The 27,699-nt window shown below is 36.0% G+C and overlaps 2 protein-coding genes across 2 annotated transcripts in view; one reads left to right on the top strand and one right to left on the bottom strand.

Annotated features, from left to right (window-relative positions):
- The window catches only part of LOC105536801 (olfactory receptor 4Q3), a 28,200-nt gene extending 2,934 nt beyond the window's left edge, over positions 1-25,266 (top strand). Inside the window, exons 2-3 of the mRNA XM_011976284.1 lie at positions 11,073-11,167; positions 24,303-25,266. Coding sequence (XP_011831674.1) covers positions 24,502-25,266 — 765 coding nt within the window. The 5' untranslated portion in view covers positions 11,073-11,167; positions 24,303-24,501. The remainder of the gene's footprint in view (positions 1-11,072; positions 11,168-24,302) is intronic.
- LOC105536802 (olfactory receptor 11G2) lies at positions 11,008-12,041 on the bottom strand. Its single transcript, XM_011976286.1, has one exon. The coding sequence runs from the start codon at positions 12,013-12,015 to the stop codon at positions 11,008-11,010; it is 1,008 nt and encodes a 335-aa protein (XP_011831676.1). The 5' UTR covers positions 12,016-12,041.
- Positions 25,267-27,699: the final 2,433 nt, after the last annotated feature.

Genomic DNA, 27,699 nt, shown 5'->3' with positions numbered 1-27,699 from the left:
CCACGAGGCAGGAGCGTGCCTGCCATACTTAAAAGACAGTAAGGAATCTTCATCTTTTCCTCATGTCTTCCTCACCTCCAATATATTTAAATATGGCTTCCCCCCACCACACCCTTAAAATGGCCATTGCATAAATCACCAATAACATTTGTGTTAGTCCATTTTACATTGATATAAAGGAATACCTGAGATTGAGTAATTTATAAAGAAAAGAGGTTTATTTGGCTCATGGTCCTGCAGGCAGTACAAGCATGGCATCAGCATCTGCTTAGCTTCTGAAGCCTAAGGAAGCTTTTACTCATAGAAGAAAGCAACGGAGAAGCAGGTGTGTCACATAGCAAGAGAGGGAGCAAGGTTGTGTGTGTGTGGGGGTGTTGTTCCATACTCTTTTTAACCATCAGATCTAATGGTAACTCTACTATAGGTAAAATACAAACCTGTTCATGAGGGTTGGGTTGGATACCATCACCATCCAATGAGGGATTCACCCCCATAACACAGACACCTCCCACCAGGCACCCCATCTGACATTGGGGATCACAATTAAACCTGAGATTTGGAGGGTACGTTGAGTATAATGTGAGCTGTAGGCTTGTAATATATGGTCTTTATTGTGTTGAAGTATATTTCTTCTAAACCAGCTCTGTTGAGAATCTTTTCATGAAACAATGTTGAATTTTTCCAATGCTATTTCTGCATCTAATTCGATGATTATATAATTTTGGGGCTTCATTTTGTTAATGTTGTATATCACATTTATAGATTTATGTATGTTGATCCATCTTGCATCCTTGGGGTAAATCCACTTGGGCATGGTAAGTTATCTTTTTAATGTGCTATTGAATTCAGTGTGCTAGTATTTGATTGAGGATTCATGCATCTACGTTCATCAGGGATATTGATCTGTCATTTTTCTTTTCTTTTTCTTGTTCTTGTCTGTCTTTGGTATCAGAGTAATGTTGGCCATTTAAAAAAAGTTGGGAAGTATTCCTTCCTCTTAGATTTTTTTGGGAAGAGTTTGAGGATTGCTAATTATTTAAATGTTTGGTAGAATACAACAGTAAAGCTATTCTGGGCTTTTCTTTGATGGGAGACTTTATTACAATTCAATCTTATTACTCATTTTTGATCTGTTCATACTTACTATTTCTTCTTGATTCAGTCTTGGTATCTTTCATGTATCTTGGAATTTATTTATTTCTTCTACTTTATTCAATTTGTTAGTGTACAACTGTTCATAATACTTTCTTATAAGCTTTTTTTTTCTTATGAGCTTTTATGTTTCTATGGTATCAGTTGTAATGTCTCCCTTTTCACTTTTGATTGTATTAATATTTGAGTCCTTTCTCTTTTTTTCTTGGTCTGGCTAAAGGTTTGTTGATTTGTTTATCCTTCTGAAAAAATACTCTTTATTACATTGAGTTCTTTTCTATTATAGTTTTAGTCTCTATTTTGTTTATTTGCATTCTGATCCTTGTTATTTCTTTCCTTCTGCTGACTTTGGGTTTAGTTTGCTTTCCTTTTATTAGTCACTTGAGTTGTAATATCAGGTTGTTTATTTTATATTTTCCTTTTTTAATTTTTATGGGTACACAGTGACTGTATATGTTTATGGGGTACATGAGATATTTTGCTACAGGCATACAGTGTATAACAATTACATCATAGTAAATGGGATATCCATCACTTCAAACATTTACCCTTTCTTTGTGTTACGAGCAATGCAATTATGCTCTTTTAGTTATTTTTAAATGTACTATGAATTATGTTTGGCTAAATTCACCTTGTTGTGCTATCAAATACTAGATCTTATTTATCCCATTTAACTGTATTTTTATAACCATTATCCATTCCTCCCCTTAACCCTAGTATTCTTCCTAGTCTCTGGTAACCATTACTCTATTCTCTATATCCATGAATCCAGTTATTTTAAGTTTTAGCTCCCACAGATAAGTGAGAACATGGAAAATTTGTCTTTCTGTCCCTGGCTTATTTTGTTTAACATAATAACCTCCAGTTCTATCTATGTTGTTGCAAATAACAGGATCTCATTCTTTTTCATGACTGTGTATTACTCCATTGTATATATTAACCACATTTTCTTTATTTATTCATCTGTTCATGGGCACACAGGTTGCTTCCAAATCATGGCTATTGTGAATAGTGCTTCAGTATGCTTGGGAATGCAGGTATCTCTCAGATATCCTGATTCCCTTTCTTTTATGTATATACCTACCAATGGCATTGCTGGGTCATATGGTAGCTCTATTTTTGTTTTCTTTGAGAAATCTCCAAACTGTTCTCTATAGTGATTGTACTTATTTATATTCCCACCAACAGTGGGTTCCCCTTTCTCCATATGCTAGCCAGAATTTCTTTTTTTTTGAGACAGGGTCTTGCTCTGTTGCCCAGGTCCTGGAGTGCAGTGGTATGATCTCCACCCACTGCAAGCTCCGCCTCCCAGGTTCATGCCATTCTCCTGCCTCAGCCTCCCGAGTAGCTGGGACTACAGGCGCACGCCACCACGCCCGGCTAATTTTTTTTTTTTTTTTGTATTTTTAGCAGAGGCAGGGTTTCACCGTGTTAGCCAGGATGATCTTGATCTCCTGACCTTGTGATCTGCCCGCCTCGGACTCCCAAAGTGCTGGGATTACAGGAGTGAGCCACCGCGCCCCGCCCCTAGCCAGCATTTCTTACTGCCTGTCTTTTGGATATAAGCCATTTTAACTGGGGTTAGATGATTCATCTTGTAGTTTTGGTTTGCATTTCTCTGATGATCAATGATGTTGAGCACTTTTTCACATGCCTGTTTGCCATTTATATGTCTTCCTTTGAGCAAGATCTTTTGCCCATTTTAAAATTAGATGATCAGATTTTTCCTATTGAGTTGTTTGAGCTCCTTATAAATTCTGGTTGTTAATCCCTTGTCAGATGGATAGTTTACAAATATTTTCTCCTATTTTATGGTTGTCTTTTTCAACATTATTGAAATGATCCTATGGTTTCTGCTTTTAACTTTGTTTATGTGATGAATTACATTTATTGATTTGCATATGTTGAATCATCCTAGCATTTCTGGAATAAAACTCGCTTGATCATGGTGAATTAATTTTTTAATGTGATGTTGGATTTAGTTTGTTAGTATTTTCTTGAGGATTTTTGCACCAGTGTTCATCAGGGATATTGGTCTGTAGTTTTCTTTTGTTGATATGTCTCTTTCTGGTTTTGTATCAGAGTAATAATGTCCTAATAGAATGAATTTAGATGTATTCTGTGTTCCTATATTTTTTGGAATAGTTTGAGTAGGACTGGTATTAATTCTTCTATAGGTATCTGGTAAAATTCAACAGAGAAGCCGTCATGTCCTGGGCTTTTCTTTGTGGACAGACTTTTTATTAGGGCTTTGATCTCATTACTTGTTATTGGTTTGTTCAGGTTTTGGATTTCTTCATGGCTCAAACTTGGTAGGTTGTATATGTCTAAGAATTTATCTATTTTTCTCTGGATTTTCCAGTTTATTGGCATATGGTTGCAAGTGATCCTTTTAATTTCTGCAGTATTGGTTTTATGTCTTAATTTTATTTATTTGGGTCTTTTCCCTTTTTCTCTTAGGTAAAGTTTTGTTGATTTTGTTTATCTTTTCAAAAAACAAACTTTTCTCTCTGCTGATCTTCTGTATTGTATGTTTTGTTTCCATTTCATTTATTACTACTCTGACCTTTATTATTTATTTTCTTCTAATAATTTGGATTTGTTTGCTTTTGCTGTTTTAGTTTTTAAAGATACATCACTAGGTTATTTGAAATTTTTCTACTTCTTTGGTGTAGGCACTTGTAGCTATAAACTTTTACTTGCCAGGTTTTGGTATCAAAGAGATGTGCCTTCATAGAACGAGTTAGGGAGGAGTCCATTCTCATCATTTTTGGGAATAGTTTCAGTAGAATTGGTTCTAGCTCTTCTTTGTATGTCTGGTAGAATTTGGCTGTGAAACCATCTGGTCTAGGACTTTTTTGGTTGGTAGATTTTTATTGTTGCTTCTATTTTGGACCTTAATATTTGTCTTTTAGGGTTTTAATCTCTCCCAGATTCAATCTTGGGAGGTTATTTCCAGAAATTTATCCATTTCCTCTAGATTTAGTAGTTTGTGTTCATAGAGGTGTGTTCCTGATAGTATTGGAGGATATTCTGTATTCTGGGATCATTTGTAATGTTACCTTTGTCATTTCTTAATGTGGTTATTTGAATCTTCTCTCTCTCCTCTCTCTCTCTCTCTCTCTCTCTCTCTCTCTGTTACTATAGCTGGCAGCCCATCAATCTTGTTTATCCTTTTAAGGAATCAACTTTTGGTTTCATTGATTCTTGGCATTAATTTTCTGGTCTATTTCATTCAGATCTGCTCTGGTTTTAGTTATTTTTTTTCCTGCTAGCTTTGTTTTAATTTTTCTAGCTCTTCTGTTTGATGCTAGGTCATTAATTTGAGATATATCTAACTTTTTGAGGTAATTGTTTAGTGCTATAAACTTTTCTTTTAACACTGCTTTTGCTGCATCCCAGAGATCTTGGCATATTTTGTCTCTGTTTTCAGTTATTTCAAAGACTTTTTTTATTTCTGCCTTAATTTCATTGTTCACCCAGAAGTTATCCAGGAGCAAGTCACTTAATTTCCATGTACTTATGTAGTGTTGGGTGATGTTTTTAGTCTTTATTTTTATGTGATATACTATTCTAAGCTGACAGAAACAACAACTGTACACTATTTGCCAACAACATCTGTACACTTTATTTCTCCTCTCCCACATTTTATGTTTTTGATGTCAAAATTTACATCATTTTCTAATGGGTATCCATTGACTATTTTTGCTCTATGTGTTTTAATAGGTTTGTCTTTTAACCATTGTACTATAGGAAAAAAACTGCTTTACACATTGTCATTACAGTCAGAATATTCTGGTTATGACTTTGTATTTCTTATACCAATGCGTTTGTGTTCTCATATGTTTTATGTTTTTAATTAGCAGCCTTTTAATTTAGCTCAAATAACTCCCTTTAGTGGTTCTCTTAAGATATATTTAGTGGTAATGAACTCCCATAGCTTTTGTTTGTCTGGAAAAGTTTTTTTTTTCTCTCATTTGCCAAGGACAACTTTGCTGGGTTAAGTAGTCTTGTTGGCCTTGTTTTTTCTCTTCAGCACTTTGAATACATTATCCTACTCTCTCCTCGTCTCCTGGGTTTTTGCTGAGAAATCCAGTGACAGCTATTTTGGTATTCCCTTGTATGTGATGTGCTTCTCATTACTTGCTGTTTTCAGAATGTTTTCTTTTTCTTTAATTTTTGTTATTTTGATTACTATACATCTTGGATAATTCCTATTTGGCTTAAACTTGTTTGCATACCTCTGCATCTGTTGTATTTAGATGTTAGCAACTTTCTCCAGATTTGGTAATTTTTTAGAATTTCTTCTTCAAATATGCTTTCTGGTCTCTTTTCTATTTCTTTTCTTTCTGAAAACTCCTATTAGATGAATATTAGGTCTTAATAGTTTTCCTTCATATCCAGAGTCTTTCTTTATTCTTTTACATTCTTTTTATTTTTTCTGACTGAATTATTATTATTATTATTATTATTATTTTGAGATGGAGTCTCGCTCTGTCGCCCAGGCTGGAGTGCAGTGGCGCGATCTCAGCTCACTGCAAGCTCCGCCTCCCGGGTTTACGCCGTTCTCCTGCCTCAGCCTCCTGAGTACCTGGGACTACAGGCACCGCCACCTCGCCCAGCTAGTTTTTTGTATTTTTTAGTAGAGACGGGATTTCACCGTGTTAGCCAGGATGGTCTCGATCTCCTGACCTCGTGATCCATCCGCCTCAGCCTCCCAAAGTGCTGGGATTACAGGCTTGAGCCACTGCGCCTGGTCTCTGACTGAATTATTTTAAATGTTTTGTCTTTAGCTTACTGATTGTTTCCCTTCTGCTTGATTGAGCCTGTTGTTAGAGCTATCTATTGCACTTTCATTTCAGTGATTTTATTCTTTAAGATTTCTATATTTTTATTATTTCTATTTCTTTGTCAAAAAGCTTATATTGTTTGTGTATTATTTTCCAAATTTTATTTAATTATCTATTGTTATATTCTTGTAGTTCACTACATTTTTAAAGGGGACTTTTCTGAATTCTTTGTCAGTCATTTTGCAAATCTCCATTTCTTTAGGGTTCATTGTTAGAGTTTTATTAGTTTATTTTGGAGGTGTCATCATTCCCCAATTCTTCACAATCCTTGTGTTCTTGTGCTGGCGTCTGTTCATTTGAGGAGGTATTAGTTGGCAGGGATAGACTTTCAGTATTTAGTCTAGACTTTGATTCTAGATTGGTCAGCTGGTACTAACCCTGGGAAAGTAGAGCTTGCTTTCTGCTTTCAGGTTCTCCTGATGGCTCAGCTTTTGTCTTTGCTCTGAGTTCAGCTGGGACTACTGGCTGGGCTCTGATTTTTGGTAAGACCACTAAATGAGCTCTGCAAGCAGACAAAATTGCTTGCTTGGATGGTGATTGCCTCTGACTGGGCCAGGCCACAGGATGTATTTCCTGGCTAAATGATACCACTATTTGAGTTCTGCAGTTGTTTGGGGTTGCAGGCTTACTCACAAAATTAGGTGGAGACACTGCTCAAGATGGAGAGTACAACTACTATACTTGGTGGGAATGCACATTTGATGTTTGCCTTCCTGCCTGGGTGGGACATTGGGGTGGGCTTTGAGATTGAGCCAAACCACCATTTAGATTCCTTGTTGGGGTATATATAGCCCTTTCACTTTGCCAAAATGCACTGTGGCAGGTATCTCTCTCTGTGAGTGGGCTTTGGGGATGATTTTGAGGCTGAGTTGAACCACTGTTCGAGTCCCCAGGTAAGGCAGTTCTGGACCCTACACTGTGCTAAAAATGGGCTGTGATATGCATCTCCCTGCCTGGCTGGGTCCCTGTTGTGGGTTTTGAGACTAAGCCAAACTACTGTCTGGACTTCTGAGTGGGGCAGGTCTAGCCCTTGTACTTTATCAAAATGTGCTGTGGTCATCTCCCCTCCCTGGGCTTTGTTATGGGATCTGGGGCTGGCATGGAGGCTGATTGTTTAGGGATTCAAGCCAGGTAGAACTTCCTATTTCCAGGGGCAACCAGCTTGACTTTGTTGGTTTGTTACACTGTTGGCTAATGTCGCTAATCACATGTCACTGATGGCCGTTACATAGAGCTACCACCAAGATCTGCATGTTTGCCACTATGAGCTCTGCCTTCCTGCTCTGTTTCTACCTGACCATAGTAGTCTAGCCATTTTATTACCCCATGCTCCTTCCAAGGTGAGACCAGAGCAGGCTTCCTGGGAAGTATCTTGGAATGCAGGGAAGGTGAATGTCCACCTCTAGTTCTCTTTTCCTACTGTAGAAACTGTGGGCCTAGAAAAATTCTAAGTGGTGTGCTGACTTGGGAGAGAGGGAGAGGTGATGTGGTCAAAGTGAGACTATTCTTTTTACCCTTCTCATGTGGCATTTTGTTTGGTTCTTTAGTTCACACAGGTTTCTCAGGCTTAATCATGAGTTTTGAAGTGTTCATGTAGGAGTTTTTGTCTGTGTACAGTTGCTAATTGAACATTCTATGAAGGGGAGGGAAAACTGGGACCTCCTATTCTTCAATCTTCCTGATGTCACAGAGAATCTGCGTTTTGAAAAGATCCATAGGTGATTGATATGGATATTAAAGTTGAGAACTACTAGGTTAAACATCTATTTCATGTGAAACATGAAAAATAAGCTAGATTTCGGGTTGCAATTATAGGGTAATACACATTTTTCAACTTTTTCATCTTTACTCTTGTTCATAAGAGGCTGCAACTGATCCAAGACAACTTATTCCCAGGTTATAGCAAAGGTTTTCAAACCCAAACAACACAGAATTACAAAATGTAGAGTTCACATCTTCACTGGCTAAGATAATGTTGACTAATGAAAACAATGGTAGATTGAAAAACCTATTTGAGTTACTATACTTTCTTATACCTAAGATAAAATATCCATATGATGATTATTGTTAATCCTCTATAGAAACATGATGAAAAGAAGTTTTAGTCAAACAGAGGAGATAGAAAGCAAGATCATAGGGGGTTGGGGAGTGAATAAGAAATGAAGAAGTAGGGCCGGGCGCGGTGGCTCACGCCTGTAATCCCAGCACTTTGGGAGGCCGAGGCGGGAGGATCACGAGGTCAGGAGATCGAGACCATCCTGGCTAACACGGTGAAATCCCGTCTCTACTAAAAATACAAAAAAAATTAGCCAGGCGTGGTGGTGGGTGCCTGTAGTCCAAGCTACTCGGGTGGCTGAGGCAGGAGAATGGCGTGAACCCAGGAGTCAGAGCTTGCAGTGAGCCGAGATTGCGCCACTGCACTCCAGTCTGGGCAACAGAGTGAGACTCCGTGTAAAAAAAAAAAAAAAAAAAAAAAAAAAGAAATGAAGAAGTAGAGGTTGACTATGCTCTTTCATGTCACTTTGCACCCCCCAAAGTAAAAGAAATTTGATGTAATCAATTTGCCACCCATTGCTGGCTGGTTTTCTCAAAGATTGATGCCATATTGAGGGCTTAGTGTTGGTTTCTCATCAAGGCTGCATCTTCAGTGGCTCATCAGTGGCTCAGTGACTTGTCACCAACCTTGGTAAGAGAATGCCCATATTTTCTGGCTCGTGCATATTTTCCATGTATAAAACTTTCTTTATATTCCCTTTTATAAGCACTGAGGTGAATGAAATCAGAGTTGACTGACATTTTTAGATGACTCATTCTTTTCACCTAGCTATTGAGTGCCTCCACTCTGGAGGATACTTTCTAATGGCACAGAGTTGAGAAACAAAGATCTGCATACTTTGTGCTTATTCTCATAGGCCCATACATAGGCCTCCACCTCAAGTTTCCTTAAATCTGATTTTTCTGTATTTTTGGGGGGCTTTGCTTAGTGAAGCTTTTTTACAACAATCATTATTCTACTTGCCTAGCAAGCTATTTCTCCCAACATTCAAAGTGGACAACTAAGTATATTGCTCCCAAATCATGGGTTTGTGAGGATTTCCTCCATCACTACATTCTATGATTACCCTTGAGAGGCGTTAAGCTGCAGCATTAGTCAATATTTTCCTTATCCAAGTGTATATTCAGACAATCCATTTGTGAGCGAAGCCTGAGGCTCTTTCCTCCTTTATTAGTTGGTTGTATGAAATCTATCTATTTCCCACCATGAAGCCATAGGTATGACTGCATGCTGCAGTTTAACACCTCTCAAGGGTAGCCATAGAATGTAGTGATGGAGGAAATCCTCATAAACTGATGATCTGGGAGCAATATACTTAGTTGTCCACTTTGAATGTTGGGAGAAATAGCTTGCTATGCAAAATAAGGATATGTGTAGAATAAAGATTGTTGTAAAAAAACTTCACTAAGAAAAGCTCCCCCAAAATACAGAAAAATCAGATTTAAGGAAATTTGAGGTGGAGGCATATGTATGGGCCTATGAGAATAAGCACAAAGTATGCAGATGTTTGTTTCTCAACTCTGTGCCCATCAGGGACCTGGCCCAGTCAGAGGACAAACTGAGGAAGAGATACTGTCACAATGAAGGCATGTTTGTATCTTATGGAAATGCTTTTTACTGTATCAAATAGTTTGCCATTTTTTCTATCAGGTGCTAGCAAGCTCAATATGAGATAGAATTTAATATCGGTAAGATAAGATTAGTTAATGATTAACTTGAAGATAATTGCAAATATGGGCACGGTGCATGCTCATAACAATTGACATTATATTTTATTAAGAATTTCTATCCCTTTTTTTCTCATATAATTAAGAAAGATAAACAAAACTGGCATGGAAAGGTGAAACTCAGTGTTAAATTTGTCAGCACTTTAAAGAGAGGCCACCATTTAAGTCAGTTTGAATGAAGTTCTAAATTGTTCCTATTTTCTTCCTATATAAAAGAGTTTTTCAGGCAAGTATTTAGCTATTTAATTTACATTTCACATGTGAAGTATAATAAAACAACCACCCATTTCCCCAGGACTCACATAAATCCTGCCTTTCAAATCCAGAAAATATTCTCAACACAGGTTCTTTATGACACAAAAACTAATTGCAGCTGCACCTCATTTTGCGGAGCAAATAACTATGAGGGCTTACAAATTAAAATTCTGTAAATTACATTTCATATTGTGATTCCTTTTCATCATGTTTTTGAGAGTTGTATTTGGAAAAAATGGCCATAGAACAAAGCAAAGATCAAAATCAAAGCAATATGTTAGTCAAATATTTATAAAATGGATTTTAAGAATTTTATTTTAGTACTGCCTAGCAGTACACAAGTCACACAGTATTAATACTAAATTAATTATGATATCAAAACCTGTGTTTAAACTGGGTTTACGGCAAAGCAAGCTATAGCCTGAGTAGTGCTCACCTTTTTGTTTAGGTCTTACCTGCACTATATTCCAGGTAACTAAACTGCTTTAAATTCCTAATTCTTGTTTTGTGTACTCTCTGAAAAAACACTGAATATCAAACTAAGGCTATTAATCTATTTCCATAATGTAAAGCCCACTTGCTACATTTTGACAAGATGAACATCTAAAAACTTGACTCTTTTTCAGCCAGTATGTGCTGGTGGACAATTATTGAATTACAGTGTTAATTGTGGGAGCAGTCTATGATATCTGTTACATATGTTATCAATTGCTTTAGCTCAGTAATACATAATGGACATCTGTATTCTTTTTAAAAAGTTGAATTACATATAGAGGTTCTGATTAGCTTAGACACAGAATTTTACATGCTTTTTATTCACTTCAACACAAAATCTAATTCACCGTTGAAGCTTTCTTCTTAAGACCACAGTATTGCAAATTATGGTTAGTGGTGTTTAAGATGTTAATGGGTCATTATTATAGCAGTTCTTAAATAAAACAATGATTTTGTAGACAAATATTCATGTCTAATTAAGTTCCATTTGATAAATGGAAATGATCTCTTTTTTATATTTTATTAACACCTTTCCAGTCCTGAAGATTTTCCTCAGAGAATCTTTCATCTCTTTGTTCCTGAGACTATATATTAGAGGATTGCAGAGAGGTGTTATCACAGAATAGAATAAGGTAATGATTTTTTGCATTTTTACTGTGTGTCCTGATCCAGGACTAACATACATCACCACGATAGAGCCATAAAACAAGGTGACAACCGCCAAATGAGAAGCACAAGTGGAGAAAGCCTTTTGTTTGCCAGCCTCTGAGGACATCCGTATTACAGCCAGAATCACCAGAACATAGGAACAAAGGATAAAGAGAAAGGTGCCAATCATGAAGACAGAATTGAATGTGGAGTAAATGAGCTGGGTAATGATGTCTTCAGAACAGGACAACATCATCAATGGGACAGGATCACAAACAAAATGGTTGATAATATTTGGGCCACAGTATGATAGCTGTGAAATGAGAATAACTGGAGTCAGGAAGATTACAAACCCACATGACCAGGCAAAGATAATAAGGCCAGTGCATACTTGTTTAGTCATGATGCGTGGATAATGTAGAGGGCGGCAGATGGCAAGATACCTGTCAAAGGCCATGATGCAAAGGAAGAAGCCCTCGTCACACCCAAAAGAGAAGAAGAAGTAGAACTGTGCAAAACAACTCATGAATGAGATGGACTTGCTCGTGGAGAGGAAGTTGGCCAGCATTTTAGGAACAGTTGTAGTAACATAACATATTTCCAGGAGAGAGAAATTTCCCAGGAGGATATACATGGGAGTGTGAAGGTGCCGGTCCCACCACACAGCACAGACAATGGCTGCATTTCCCATCAGGGTGAGAGTATAGGCTACTGAGAAGAGACTGAAGTAGAGGAGCTGCATTTCTGGGCTTGAGGGAAAGCCCATGAGGATAAAGGAGCTAACAAAGTTGATAGTTTCTATGCCGGACACATTCATTAGTCTGGAAGACATGGAGATGGCAGAAGTAATTGAAACATGAAATGGAACATGCTGGTTCTTCTTGGAAACAACCCAAATTCTTTATCATGAATATTATAAAGTAGTAAACAATTGGACTTTTGTTTAAACAACAAAAGTGTAACTTTCATGACTCAATTCCTACACATATTTATTTTAATAAATCACAACAATAAAAAGCAGGGAAAATATGAATTGTGGAGAGTTTTGTTTTTTTTTCTTGCTAAGACCACTAGACTTGAAACCGGGAATGCAAATTTTTGTGATTCCAATAAATTACCTATATACAATGAGTGTACTCTTTCTTCTGTCTACCTGCATTATTGATACTATATTTATCTGGGTATGAAGTTCTTTCAACAGGACTATGAATACTTGATTCATTATGATTCATTAGTGATATAAAAATAAAATACAAAACAAGATATTTAAAAATACTGTTTCTCAATATAGTGCCATGCCAGGGCACAAATTAATATTTACTTTCAATTTCAGCTACTCCAGGTTACTTGTAGTGTTTTAAAGTGGTAATAAGAAAGAACTCGGTCATTAGAAGATATATGGTCTTTTATGCTGTTTCATGTATCTCTACCAATGTTTAGCATACAAAATACATTCTTTTCTTTTTAGGTAGCTGGATACACTATATGCTGTGAAGAAGTGTGCCACACTTTGGCCCTTAAATTGCTCTAAATATTTTTATATGCTTCCAGGTGAATATATGAACTTCATATGCCCATTATGACATTGACCTTAGGGAGAGCAGCTGATCTGAGTGAAGCCAAGTTCAATGTGCTTGTTATTTGTTAACCATGATCAAGTCAGCTGCAGGAAAATAAGAAAGGCAGATAAGGTTTATATTATGAATGTTCCATGTTTTTTATTCACTGCTTTCTTCCACATGTTCCTTTTTCTTTCTTTGACCTTTGGTGCTATTTTGCATCTCACTGTGGTGGTTCTCTGAGGCCTTTCCTATCTAGGCAAACCTGAAACATGAAACGTTTCCCCTGATCACTCTCTGGTTAGCTTCTAGCCCAAATAACAACAAAAATAAGAAAAAGTCATACAAGCTGAAGATTTTTGTTTCTTAAATAATAAGTAATTTGTATAATACCAAGTCTTATTAATGTAATGGAACTGAAAATCAGTATTTGGGCTTGAGAAAGAAAATATTGCTGGAAAGAGAAATATGCCATATTTCTTCTACTCACCAAGTAACAAAAATTACCAAAATATACCCTTCTCCATCAATTCATCAGTTAATATACATCTTCATTTGAAATCCTATTCTTTTTGTATATGTGGCTATTCATATTTTAACGGGATGTGAACCATAATTGAAAAATATCCTCCAGAATTCAGGGAAACAAGAAGAAGAACTTGTATTTTTCAGCTTCATTCTTTGCCAGCATTTCACTCTAAGATATATTTTTAGTTTTCTCAAAGACAAGAAGAAAACATTTTCTATTATTTTTGAAAAAATAAAAAACTGGGTGACTCACGTGTTATATACTTCCCACTCACTCTTTGAATGAATGCTGAGAAGGTCAGGGACAGGAGACAAAATATTATTCCACAGAGCCAAAGACACGTGAAGAACTTCCAAGGAATTGCATGATCCTGTTTGTAATCTCTCATGGGTTGCAAAAAGTAAACCCTAAAAGATTTTCCCCACCTTCAAAGCATATATTAATGGTCAAAATGCAAGCTCAAGTGAGTGTATTATATATGTCTATTTACTTGCATCATAGCCTGTTGGGACTTGGAGCTCTGTCTCTCTTGTGATGTTTTGATAGTGTTTGTTTAAAAGAGGATATCATTTTGAATTTTCACAATCAAAAGCCAGTTCTTACTATCCCCTAAAGAATAGTGAAAATGTGGAAGCAGATCTTATCTTTTCTTTTTTCTTTTGTGTCCATGTATTGTCAAAGCTTCCTGAGGAATAATTAAGTAGTAAAAGGGATTGTCATTTTAGCTACAGTGGTAAGCTTTACCATAATACTCTCTATATCTATTTTGAAGAAAAATCATTCTCTGCTCATCAAATATTTATACCTGCAGAGTTATTAGAGATATTTGAGTTGAATTTTATGTAGCGCACAAGAAATTTAATTGGCATTTAGTTATTCCACAAATATTTACTGAATGCCTACTGTATACTTAACCATATACTATATATATTTTTAATTTTTTGAGGAACCTCATATCGTTTTTCATAATGACTGTACTAATTTGCATTACCACCGACAGTGTATAAACATTCCCTTTTCTCAGCATTCTCACCAACTATTGCCATCTTTTGTCTGTTTGATCATGATTGGGCTGAGGTGCTATCTCATTGTGGTTTTGATTTGCATTTACCTGATGATCAGTGATGCTGAGGATTTTTTCATATGCTTTTTGGTCATTTGCATGTCATATTTTTAAAAATGTCTAGTCAGTTTTTTTGCCTACTTTTAAAATGAATTATTTGATGAAGTTGCTGATTTTTGCTATTGAGTTGCTTGAGTTCCTCATATATTTTGAATATTAACCCCTTATCAGATACATAGTTTGCAAAAATTTTCTCTAATTCTGTAGGTCATTTTTTGGTTCTGTGATTTCTTTTAAGCAGAAGCTTTTTATTTTGATGTAACCTCCTTTGTCTATTTTTGTTTTTCTTGCCTTAGCTTTTGCCTACATCAGTGTTGTATAGTTTTTCTCTTATGTTTTCCCTTCTACTAGTTTTACAGCTTTAGGTCTTATGTTTCAGTGTTTAAACTATTTTTAGTTGATTTTTTTGTATGGTATGAAATAAGGGTTTATAAGTTCATTTTTCTGCATATAGATACAAAGTTTTCCCAATACCATTTATTGAAAATACTGACCTTTCCCCATTGTGTGTTCTTGGCAGCCTTGTCAAAATATTATTAGGTGACTGTATCGCCTGTGGATTTATTTCTGGGCTCTGTATTCTATTCCATTGGTTTTTGCATCTGTATTTATGCCAGTATCATGCTGTTTTGGTTACTATAGCTTTATAGTATACTTTCAGGTCAGGTAGTGTGATGCCTCCAACTTTGTTCTTTTGGGTCAAGACTGCTTTGGCTATTCCAGGTCTTTTGTAAGCTCCATACAAATTTTAGGATTGTTGTTTCTATTTCTGTGAAGAATGTCATTGGTATTTCGATAAATCCATAGATTGTTTTGGGTAGTGTGAACATTTTAACAATATTAATTATTTGAATCCATGAATGCAGGATTATCTTTCCATTTATTTCTGTCTTCAAATTTTTTCATAAACATTTTATGGCTTCATTGTAGATATCTTTCACATCCTTGGTTAAATTAATTCCTAAGAGTTATATTTTTTTATTTTGTAGATATTATAAATAAGATTGTTATCTTGAATTCTTTTCAGACAATTATTACCACATAAAAGTGCTACTTATTTTTGTATGTTGATTTTGTATTCTGCAACCTTACTGAATTCATTTATCACTTCTAAGAGTTGTCTTGATAACGTTTTTATGTTTTTGTCTATATAAGATCATGTCATCTGCAATGAGAAACAATTTAACTTCTTTTCCAATTCGAATGCCTTTTATTTCTTTCTCTTGCTGATTCTCTGGTCAAAACTTCCAGTACTACATTCAATAGGTGTGGTGAAAGTGAGCATCCTTGTCTTTTTTCTGTTCTTAGAAGAAGGACTTTCTGTTTTTCCTATGTCAGTATGATTTTCACTGTGAGTTTCTGATATATGGCCTTTATTATGTTGAAGTATGCTCCTCCTATGCCTAAATTTGTTGAATTTTTATCATGAAGCAAGGATAAATTTTATCAGATGCTTTTTTTTGCATCTATTGAAATGATCGTATAGTTTTTGTCTTTTATTCTATTAGTGTAATGTATCAAATTTTTTGATTCACTTGTACTGAATCACTCTTGCATTCCTGGAATAAAACCCACTTGGTTGTGGTGAACTGTCTTTTTAATGTGTTGTTGGATTCAGTTTGCTGGTGTTTTGTTGAGAATTTTTGCATCTATGGTCAAGTTATTGCCTTGTAGTCCTTCCTTCCTTCCTTCCTTGACAGAGTTTTGCTGTTGTTGCTCAGGCTAGAGTGCAATGGCGCCATCTGGGCTCACTGCAACCTGCACCTCCTGGGTTCAAGTAATTCTTCTGCCTCAGCCTCCTGAGTAGCTGGGATTACAAGTGCCCACTACCACGGCCCAGCTAATTTTTTTTTTTTTTTGTATTTTTTATTAGAGACGGGGTTTCATCATGTTGGCCAGGCTGGTCTTGAACTCCTGACCTCAGTTGATCCACCTGCCTTGGCCTCCCAAAGTGCTGGGATTACAGATGTGAGCCACTGTGCCTGGCCTTTTCTTTTCTTTTTTAGAATTTATTTTAAGCTTTGGTATGTACGTGGTAGGTGCATATATTTATTGAGTACATGAGGTACTTAGATACAGGCATGCGATGCATAATAATCACATAATGGTAAATGGGGTATCCATCCCCCTCAAGCATTTTTATCCTTTGGGTTACAAACAATTCAATTACACTCTTTTAGTTACTTTGAAATGTACAATTAAATTATGATTGATGATAGTCACCCTCTTGTGCTATTAAATACTAGATTTTATTCGTTCTTTCTAACTACTTTTTGTGCCCATTAACCATCCCTACCTGCTTGCCATCCCCCCAGCCACTATCTTTCTCAGTTTCTGGTAACCTTCCACTTTATATCTCCATGAGTTCAATTGTTTTAATTTTTAGCTTCCACAAGTAAATGACAACATACAAAGTAGGATTGATCCCAGGGATGCAAGAATGGTTCTATAGGTGAAAATCAATCAATATGATACACAATCAACAGTGTGAAGGAGAATAACCATCTCATCATTTCAACTGATGCTGAAAAATTTGAAAAGTTCAACATCCATTCATCATAAAAATCCAAAAAACTGGGTATAGAAGGAACAAACTGCACCATAATAAAAGCCATACATGACAGACCCACAGATAGAATTATGCTGAATGGAGACAAACTGAAAGCCTTTAATATCTGGAGCACAACAAGAATGCCAACTTTTACCACTTTATTTACTATAGTACTAGAAGTCCTAGCTAAAGCAGTCAGACAAGAGAAAGAAATAAAAGGCATCCAAATTGGAAAGGAAAAAGTCAAATTATCCTTGTTTGCAGATGATGTGGTCTTATATTTGAAAAGACCTAAAAACTCAGCAAAAACACTATTAGAACTGATAAACAAATTTAGTAAAGTTGCAGGATACAAAATCAATATGTAATAGTCAGTAGCATTTCTATATGTCAACAGTGAACTGTCTGAAAAACAAACCAAGAAAGTAATCCCATTTGCAACAGCTACAAATAAAATTAAATACCTAGGAATTAACCAAAAAAGTGAAAATCTCTACAATGAAAACTATAAAACATTGATGAAAGAAACTAAAGAAGGCACAAAGAAATGGAAAGATATTCCTTGTTCACGAATTGAAACAGTTATTGTCAAAATGTTATACTACCAAAAGCAATCTACAGATTGAATCTCTATCAAAATACCAATGCCACTCTTCACAGAAATAGAAAAAACAATCCTAAAATTGATATGGAAGCCCAAATGATCCAGAATACCCAGAGCTATCCTGAACAAATAAACCAAAACTGGATGAATCACATTACCTGACTTTAAACTACACTATAGAGCTATGGTAACCAAAACAGCATGGTACTGGCATAAAAAACAGACCCATAGGTCAATGGAACAGAATAGAGAACCCAGAAGCAAATCTGTACATCAACAGTGAACTCATTTTCTACAAAAGTGCCAAGAACGTACATTGGGGAAAGAACAGTCTCTTCAATAAATGATGCTGGGAAAACTGGATATCCATATGCAGAAGAATGAAACAAGACCCCTATCTCTTGGCATATACAAAAATCAAATTAAAATGGATTAAAGGCTTAAATCTAAGACCTTAAAAAATTAAACTAATAAAAGAAAACATTGGGGGAAACTCTCTTAGATATTGATCTGCGCAAAGATTTCTTGAGAAATATTCCACGAACACGGGCCACCAAAGCAAAAATGGACAAGTGGGATCACATTCAGTTAAAAAGCTTCTGCACATCCAAGGAAAAACAATCAACAATGTGGAGAGTCAACCCACAGAATGGGAGAAAATATTTGCAAACTACCCATCTGGCAAGGGATTAATAACCAGGAAATAACTTTATAGGAAAAAAACCTAATAATCTAATTTAAAACTAGGCAAAGGATCTGAATAGAGATTTCTCAAAAGACAATACAAATAGCAAACAGATATATAAAAAGGTGCTCAACACCATTGATCATCAGAGAAATGTACCTCAAAGCTACAATGAGATATCATCTCACCCCATTTAAAATGGCTTTTATCCAAAGACAGGCAATAACAAATGCTGATGAGGATGAGGAGAAAAGGGAACTCTCATACTCTGTTGGTAGGAATGTGAATTAGTACAACTACTATAGAAAACAGTTTGGAGATTCCCCCCAAAATTAAATATAGAGCTACTTTATGATCTTGCAACCTCATTGCTAGATGTAGACCCAAAAGAAAACATGACAGTATATCAAAGAGTCATCTGCATTCTCATGTTTGTTTTAGCTTTGTTCATAATAGCCAAGATGTGGAAGCAACCTAAGTTTCCATCAATAGATGAATGAATAAAGAAAATGTGGTACATAATGTACAATAGAGTACTATTCAGCTATAAAAAGAATGAGATCATTTGCAACAACACAGATGGAAATGGGGATTATTGTGTTAAGTGAAATAAGCCAGGCACAGATAGACAAACTTCCCATATTCTCACTTATCTGTGGGAACTAAAAATTAAAACGATTGAATCATGCAGATAAAGAGTAGAATGATGGTTACCAAAAACTGAGACGGATGGTGGAGGTGTGGGATGGGGAAAAATGGGAATAGTTAGGGGTAAAAAATATAAAGAACAAATAGTATCTAGTATTTGATAGCACAACAGGGTGAATATAGTAAATAATGATTTAATTGCACATTTTAAAATAACCAAAAGAATATAATTGGATTGTTTGTAACACGAAGGATAAATACTTGAGGGGATAAATACCCCATTTACCACAATGTGATTATTATGTATTATTTGCCTGTACCCAAATCTCTCATACTCCATAAATATATACACCTACTATGTACCAACAGAAATAAAAAATAACAAAACAAAAAACATTGTTTAGCAAGCCCAGCTAAGAGTCATCTGACTCTCTAGCAAATGTGATTTTGTTTAACTTATTATATATGAATTATGGAATCTCAGACATTGTATAATTACATATAGGTAGATGTTATAGAAAACTGCTAAATTGTATCTTTTTAGTGTGGTAGAAAAGATAATCCCAAAGATTAAGGTCTTATTACCCCTTTTTAGAGCTGTATGAAATAAAATGAATATTTTTGTCATGTTGATATTTTTTAACTTTTAAGTTCAGAGGTACACATGCAGGTTTGTTATATAGGTAAATCTGTGTCATGAGACATTAACTGGATTACGTCTAATTTAACAATTTTATTTTAGTGTTCATTTTTTGCTCTGATTATGTAAAATCACACTTTTCATATTCTTTTTTGAACAGGGTTTGTTATCCTGCTATCCCTCATTAATTAGTTAAATACAGGTTTTGATGTGTTCATTATGTATTTGAGAATTATGTTTTATGATATTTAAAAAATTAGATTTGACAGTCAGTCTATAAAAAGTTAAATTACTAATGACAACAGCTGTGTTTTCTGGATACACTCCATGAATAAATGCCAGTAGGTAAGCTGCTCGAGGTTTCAAGAGATCAGGTGTTGTATCAAGACTCTATATTACCTTAAAGGATAAATACTAAGCTATCCCTGGAATTATCCCAGAGATAAATACCTTAGCATGGTATTTATCCTTCAGCTTCTGCCACTTCAAGGAGCATGGTTGAGAGAAAAACCAGTGAGAATCTTCTTCAGATACAGACTGAGGCATGGAAAATGGATGGCATATACAAATAAATCAATGACAAATTACAAATTAATCAATCCAAAGTAAGTAAAATAAGTGGGTTCTGTTATGAAGCAGTTCTAATTGCTTCAGAGCCTGCAGGTCCCAAGGTCAGCTTCCTAGCAAGAACTAAATTTAATACAACTGAAACAGCAGCAGCCTAGGGAATCCCAGGGCTCATTAAGCTAAGCAGTGTTGTAAGAACCATAAAAACCTCAGATACAGCTAGAGTCCTAGGGATAGGAGATATTTCCAGTTCATGCAGCCCGCCCTCAACTAGGGCTTGGCTTATAAGGAAGCAGTTAAGACATGCACTGGGCAGCTGCGATGGTCATCTGAAGATTGCCCATTTTGCTGGCCTGAAGCTGAAGACAGGATTGGTAGGATGAATGGCAGGAAAACATCTTCCTTCCTTGAAACCACATAGCTTCTGACAAGCAAAGATGTAGGTTTCTCAGATATGTTTATTCAAAGCTCCCCTCCCCTTCCTGCTCCTCTGTCTGACTCTGATGCTATTTTTATGTTTACTGTTGTCCTCACTCTTTTTCTCTATATACTCTGGCATTGATCATTTTTACATTTAAGAGATCATTTGAGTTTTGTTGTTTTAAATTTACTCTTAGAAACATTCACAGAACAGTGAAATTCCTATAGCATCAAGGAATTCTAGGGCTAGTGGCATCTTAGAACATAGTTGCAAGATTTGGATAAGATAGGACCAAATTCACATAACTGAAGGCACGGGTTTCATGGCAATATTGTCTTAAGACTACCTAATTCTGCTATAGTCCCTTCTAGATTCCTTTTTCCATTTCTTTAATTATTAAAGTTTCTTTTTACTAAAATCTTCTTTACTTTCCACAGGTGCAATATAGAAAGCAATGTTTCAAACAAGGCCAAAGAAGTTTAGAGCAGAAAGATTGTTTCTTTCTCAATAGACAATACCACTGTAGGTACCATCTTCAACAATGGTGTCCACTTCTTGGTTTTCAGGAGAAATTTAAAAATGCATCAAATGCCTCCAGAAGGAATTCATATGGAATTGAAACTCCAGCTAGCAAGTCATTTTCTATTGTTGAGCTAGTCACATTTCCTCCTCTGATAATGCATTTCGTTCCACACAGACCAAAATAAATACAAGACAAACATAATAGCAAAATATAGTATGCTATTATGCTTAAAACACACACATGCACAAGTACCAGGAGAAAAATTTTACTCCTTTTCTTCATATTTTCCTCATAAACATCTCTGGTTCCCTGTTTAGAAAGATGAGCGACCAGCTGCTCAGCTGCACACAAGTAGCCTTTGATTATTTAAGGAGCTTTAGTTTGTCCTCTTCTCTCAAAGCAGGGTCCTTCCATAAAGACTTTCATTTTGCATTAAGCATTCTCAATTATTTTGGCTCATTTTGTGTACTTAAAATTTTTATTGACTTTTTCACATTCTTAGGTTATTTTTAGGCTCTGAAACATGAAATGCTTGATAGGGCCTGATCTTACTGCTAATGGGGTAATGGAGCTGGTATTTTTGAATGTGGCTTTCCACGCTCTGCAGGGCTTTGGCAAGGGAAATTATGTTGTGATTGGGGGTAGTTTTGGGGTGTAGACATTCCTTCATGTTGATGGGTGTCGTGTTCTTTTCATTCTTCACAGAACAGTCACAGGCTTAGTTTCTTACTGTGATCAGACTTCAGAAACACAGAAGCTGGGAGGTGACTACCAAATGTGGAAATGTTATTCAACCTAAAAGGAAGCTTTCTATATTGTTTAGTGTTATGTTTCATATTGGCTGAAGATTGCAAATTCATTGTCAGTAAAAAAAATCCAAGAATAACCAGAATCCAGCGCTTACCTTGATTAAAACTCAAATAACTAACATACAGGGTTGCCTATTTTTATCTTAAGTAATTGTAAAGATTTTGATATTATTAATAAAATCTTATCAGAATAATCACCTAGGGACTGTCCAGAATATTTATAGTACTAAAATTTCCTAATATTAAATCTTACTTTAAACAAGTAGGCCGTAAACTCAGGTTTATAAATGGACTGTAATAATTTGGGTTAAAACATATTTTACATATTCTTCTCTTACTTAATCTATCCTTCTGATTTATTTAGTTTTAATATTGTCTGTTTTAATATAATCATTTCTTTCTCAACAAATGTTTGGTGGAAATAACAAGTGTACCATACACCCTGGGTATACTATGCCTTTACATTAGAAAATAATCACATTGTTTCTCAGCCGTATTCTGAGACTAAATTATGACAGCACTTTAGATTATGTGTTCCCATTGTTTTCTGGCTTCTAGAAACCTTTTTTAATTAAAAAAATAACTTTGGTTTCTCTTTCTCAGACTTTTCCAGTTTTCCCAAGATTATTTTTAAAAATTAGATCCATAATTTTAATGAGACTTAACCCCTATTAATTTTGCATTTTAGATAACTAAAAAGAACATCAAAATGATGTTTTCTTATGGAAATTTGCAATCCTTGGTGCATCCAAAAAAGATTGGAGAATTTCCAATATAGCAGAGCTCAAGTAGGGCTGTACGTATAACAGCAAATCATTCCCTAACTTGTATTTCTTACTTTGTTTTATTTTCCAATTGATTCTAGAAAGTGAGGTGATTCCTTCTATTAGTTATGAGATTATAGATTTAGATGCACCTGTGCACCTGGTTATATAGGCAGATGAAGTGGATGGTCACAAACATAGTGTGACAGAGGCATCCAAAGGTGGCTTGAGCCCCGAATCTCTCTCTCACTGGCTCATCTTGGAATAATATCCTAGAGAAAGTTTTCTTGTCATTAGGGGTTTTTATTTTTACAATTTAAGTACTTTACTGCATTGTCTTTGTAAATACCTGATATCTAGTATGAAGGATTTTATTGGGTAACATTCTCTGAATGATTCGATAGAACCAAGTGCAACATGGATCATGGATTACAAAGCTTGGGACACAAAATAAAATCTTGTCTTACTTCATATTTTGCTTATAGCTGGTTCTAGATAAAAAATATTCTAGACAGAGAAGCATCTACTAATTTTTAACTACTTCAATGGAAGAAATGTATCAACGTTCTCTGATTTTCTGTTTGTAATCCAAGGTACTGTCACCAAACGTTGGGAATGAGTATGAGTGTAGAGCAGGGGAAAATGGATCTAACAATATCTTAGCAAATCCTTTATTTTCTTATGTATCTAACAATATCTTAGCAAATCCTTTATTTTCTTATGGATCTATGGTTGTTGAAAAGTCCAGAAGCAATACAACTCTGATTTCTCTTGTTACTCTGTTTTAAAAAAGGGTCATGGTGGGCTTTTGTGCATGCCCCCATGATGTGGGTCATGGCCCTTGGTCTCTTCTCTTGGTGATTAGTGTCTTTTAATCATTGTCCTACTCATTCTGAGTCTGATGCTTTCCTATATCTTAAAGACTGAGACTATTTCTTCTTACCTCATTTTTACAAACTTCCCAATTTCTGTGACCTGGGATAGTAAAGACAAAAAAATATGAGCTCTTTTTCAATCCTTCCTAAATGATTTGTTTCCTAATACGTTTATTCGTAGTAACTACTAACCTTTGAACAACATAGCAATTTGTTGTTTACAAAACATTCTTCCTTTGATTTGATAAATTATTGAGCTTCTGCTATGCAGTAAGTATTGTGCTGTGGTTACAAAGATGAGTAAGATCTATTTCCTCATCTTGAGAGATCTAGTTTTTTTTTATGGTGCTCAAAGGCATTACATTTGGTTCTCAAAACAATCTTGGGAGATATTATTAACTCTGCATTAAACTGAATAACCAAATAATAAAACTCAGAGAGGTTTATTTCCTTGCCTGAGAGTACTCCATTGGTAATGGTGAAGCTAGGCATTGGATCTAGATATTCCATTCCAGAACTTTTGTCCTTAGAGGACATTATTCTGTCTATTAAAAGAAATGGAAAGATTAGCATGCACTTATCACCTCATGTCCAGGTCATTGTGTTTCTTTCTAGTTTACTGTTAATGCAATTTAAAAGCATTACAGAAATAAAGAGTTGGAAGAAACGAACAAAATTCCTTGTTCTATCAATGTAAGAGTGTACTGCCTATACTACCTCATAGATCTTGCTTAAATAATTTTTATATAATTTATATCCTATCTATGTATCTATCTCTACCTTAAATCTCCTTTGTTCTGATTTAATTCTTCTTTCTCTAGGTCACTTGATATTCTTGGCTTGAAGAAAAAGGAACAAGATTCTAACGTGACAGAATTTGTTCTTCTGGGCCTATCATCTTCTTGGGAGCTGCAGCTATTTCTCTTCTTACTATTTTTGTTTTTTTACATTGCTATTGTCCTGGGAAACCTCTTGATAGTGGTAACAGTGCAAGTCCATGCTCACCTGCTTCAATCTCCTATGTATTATTTTTTAGGTCATCTCTCTTTCATTGACCTATGCCTGAGCTGTGTTACTGTGCCAAAGATGTTAGGGGATTTCCTACAGCAGAGCAAGAGCATCTCTTTTTCAGGATGTCTGACCCAGATCTACTTCCTCCACTTTCTAGGAGCCAGTGAGATGTTTCTCCTGACAGTCATGGCCTATGACAGGTATGTTGCCATCTGTAACCCTTTGCGCTACCTTACAGTCATGAATCCCCAGCTATGCCTTTGGTTGGTTCTTGCCTGCTGGTGTGGGGGTTTTATCCACTCTATCATGCAGATCATACTAGTCATCCAGCTGCCTTTCTGTGGCCCCAATGAACTGGACAACTTCTACTGTGATGTCCCACAGGTCATCAAGCTGGCCTGCATGGACACCTATGTGGTAGAGATGCTGATGATAGCCAACAGTGGTCTGCTGTCTCTTGTCTGCTTCTTGATCTTACTATTCTCTTATGCTATCATCCTGATCACCCTGAGAACACACTTCCGCCAGGGCCAGAACAAGGCCCTCTCTACCTGTACCTCTCACCTGACAGTGGTCAGCCTGATCTTCATGCCATGTATATTCATCTATTTGAGGCCTTTCTGCAGCTTCTCTGTGGATAAGATATTCTCTGTGTTTTACACAGTGATTACACCTATGTTGAACCCCCTCATCTACACACTCAGAAATGCTGATATGAAGACAGCTATGAAGAAGCTGAGAATAAAACCATGTGGCATTCCGTTGCCTTGTTAAAGAATGAGCAGAAGAGGTGATTTGAAAAACATACTCTTTCTTGGAAGACTCTTAACTCATCTTGTAAATGTGTAAAAACCATTTTGATGACTTGGTATAAAAGAGAAGACAGTATACAGATTATAATGGATCACTCTTGATTACAATTTAAAAGCACAGGGGGCACTCTAGAAAGCCACCTATGCCTTTTGACCATAATCAAGAGAACTCGGGAACTCAGGAGAATTTACTGGCCACAAATGATAACAAGCATTAATTGAGTCCTAGGATTAGAGGACACCTTGAAAGATCAACTTTTCTATCTTTATGTCTCTAAATACTCTTCATTTATTCAATTTGTTCCACTTTTTAAATCTATTCAAATGAAAGAAGATATATCTCTTTTTGTGTTCCGTTCCTCCAGCGTTTAATGATTCCTAGTGTTAGGAAGTTCCTTCTGAGGTCTCATCAGATCCTCTTCTGAAGTAGTGTGAATTTCTTTGTTCTGTTACTAACAAAGCTTGAGAACAGTAACAACCACCCTATGTAGTAGTATTTACCTTGGAACTATGTTCCATAGTGTCCCAAATTTTAGAAATGCAGTCAGGCATCACTCTAATGAACATAGGTTCTTAACGAAGTTTATGTGTGAGAGAAAGGAAGTCCAGGAGTGCTGGGGTGATGGAAGCTGTCAGTATTCTGTTGTAGAGGCTTCTCAAGAAGAGGTACCCAATTTTACATTGAGTTTCTCTTTGAGTGGAATTACAGCGGGGGTGAATAGGTAAGCTGACTCTTCAACTGACCATAATGTTTAAGAATTTTAACCTCTAAAGGAAAGGAGGAAGAAATGAACTGTGGTTGAAAGCACTTATTCTTGAGATGCTCACAGTTATTACCTCTGAGTCTCAAACATGCTTTGAGGAATAAATGTTACCGAACTTCATTTTTGAGAATGAACTCAGACTTAAGTGACTTGCCAACGACCACCTAGAAAAAATGTAATCAATCAATAAAGCTGCTTGTAATCCCAGCACTTTGGGAGGCCGAGGTGGGCAGATCGTCTAAAGTCGGGAGTTCGAGACCAGCTTGACCAACATGGAGAAACTCCATCTCTACTAAAAATACAAAATTAACTGGGTGTAGTGGCACATGCCTGTAATCCCAGCTACTCAGGAAGGCTGAGGCAGGAGAATCACTTGAACCCGGGAGGCAGAAGTTGCAGTGAGCTGAGATCACACCACTGCACTCCAGCCTGGGCAACAAGAGCAAAACTCTGTCTCAAAGAAAAAGAAAAAGAAAGGTAATAATTATATAATGAAGTTAATATTTTATTTCTCCTCAGAAAGAGTATTTATCCCAATTGTACAGATTTCTCTTTTTCTTTCTTTCTTTCTTTATTTCTGTCTGTCTGTCTTTCTTTCTTTTTTCTTTCTCTTCTTTTCTTTCTTTCTTTCTTTCTCTCATGTCTTTTTTTTTTTTTTTTTTTTTTTTTTTTTAAGACGGAAATCTCACTCTTGTCTCCCAGGTTGGAGTGCAGTGGCACGATCTTGGCTCACTACAACCTCCGCCTCCCAGGTTCAACTGATCCTCCTGCTTCAGCCTCCCAAGTAGCTGAGATTACAGGCACCGGCCACCATGCCTGGCTGATTTTTGTGTTTTCAGTAGAGACGGGGTTTCTCCATGTGTCAGGCTGGTCTTGAACTCCTGACCTCAGGTGATCTGCCTGCCTCGGCCTCCCAAAATGCTGGGATTACAGGCGTGAGCCACCACACCCGGCCAGATTACTTAATTTCTATAATACCTGTGTAGGAGCTTCAGAGCTGGAAGATCCCTAAAAAGGTTAACTTAAACATTTATGTTTAAGATTATCTATCTCTGATGTAGGATCCTTGCAATATTTTATGGCTGTGAAAATGCCTTTATTCTATTTACTATATAAGATAATAACAAACTTTTAACAATGCTTTTATATTTTGTCACTTTATCTCCTAATTAATTGACATAGAGAGGCTTTTATGATTACTTAGCTGAAAAATGCACCTCTGAAAAAAATGTCTGAAACTCCATCTAATCCTAGGATATACTGGAAAATTGCAATACTCCTAGCCGTGTAAGAGCTTTCTTGATATAGGGACAAAAAATGTATTTTTATTTTTGTGTTGGGAGTTAATGACTTTATATTTAAGAAGCCATATGTATGTATGTGTATATGTATATATTGCTACAGAAGGACTCCTCACAGACTAGGAACTAGGCTGCCATTTGGGAGATTTCTAAATAGCATGGGTGAGGGTGAGAATGGCACACCTGGAACATCATGTTCTCCTCTTTCGCTTCACTCAACATTTTCAGAGTTTTTTTTGGTATAAAAGAGAAGACAGTATACAGATTATAATGGATCACTCTTGATTACAATTTAAAAGCACAGGGGGCACTCTAGAAAGCCACCTATGC

This window comes from Mandrillus leucophaeus, unplaced genomic scaffold (assembly GCF_000951045.1).
Source record: "Mandrillus leucophaeus isolate KB7577 unplaced genomic scaffold, Mleu.le_1.0 Scaffold163, whole genome shotgun sequence".
NCBI lineage: Eukaryota > Metazoa > Chordata > Mammalia > Primates > Cercopithecidae > Mandrillus > Mandrillus leucophaeus.
Note: the sequence above shows the minus strand (reverse complement) of the source record. Positions and strands in the feature narration are given on the sequence as shown.

Bases quoted from the DNA above. Each gene is read 5' to 3' on its own strand.
- LOC105536802 (XM_011976286.1), bottom strand. From the start codon at position 12,015: ATGTCTTCCAGACTAATGAATGTGTCCGGCATAGAAACTATCAACTTT.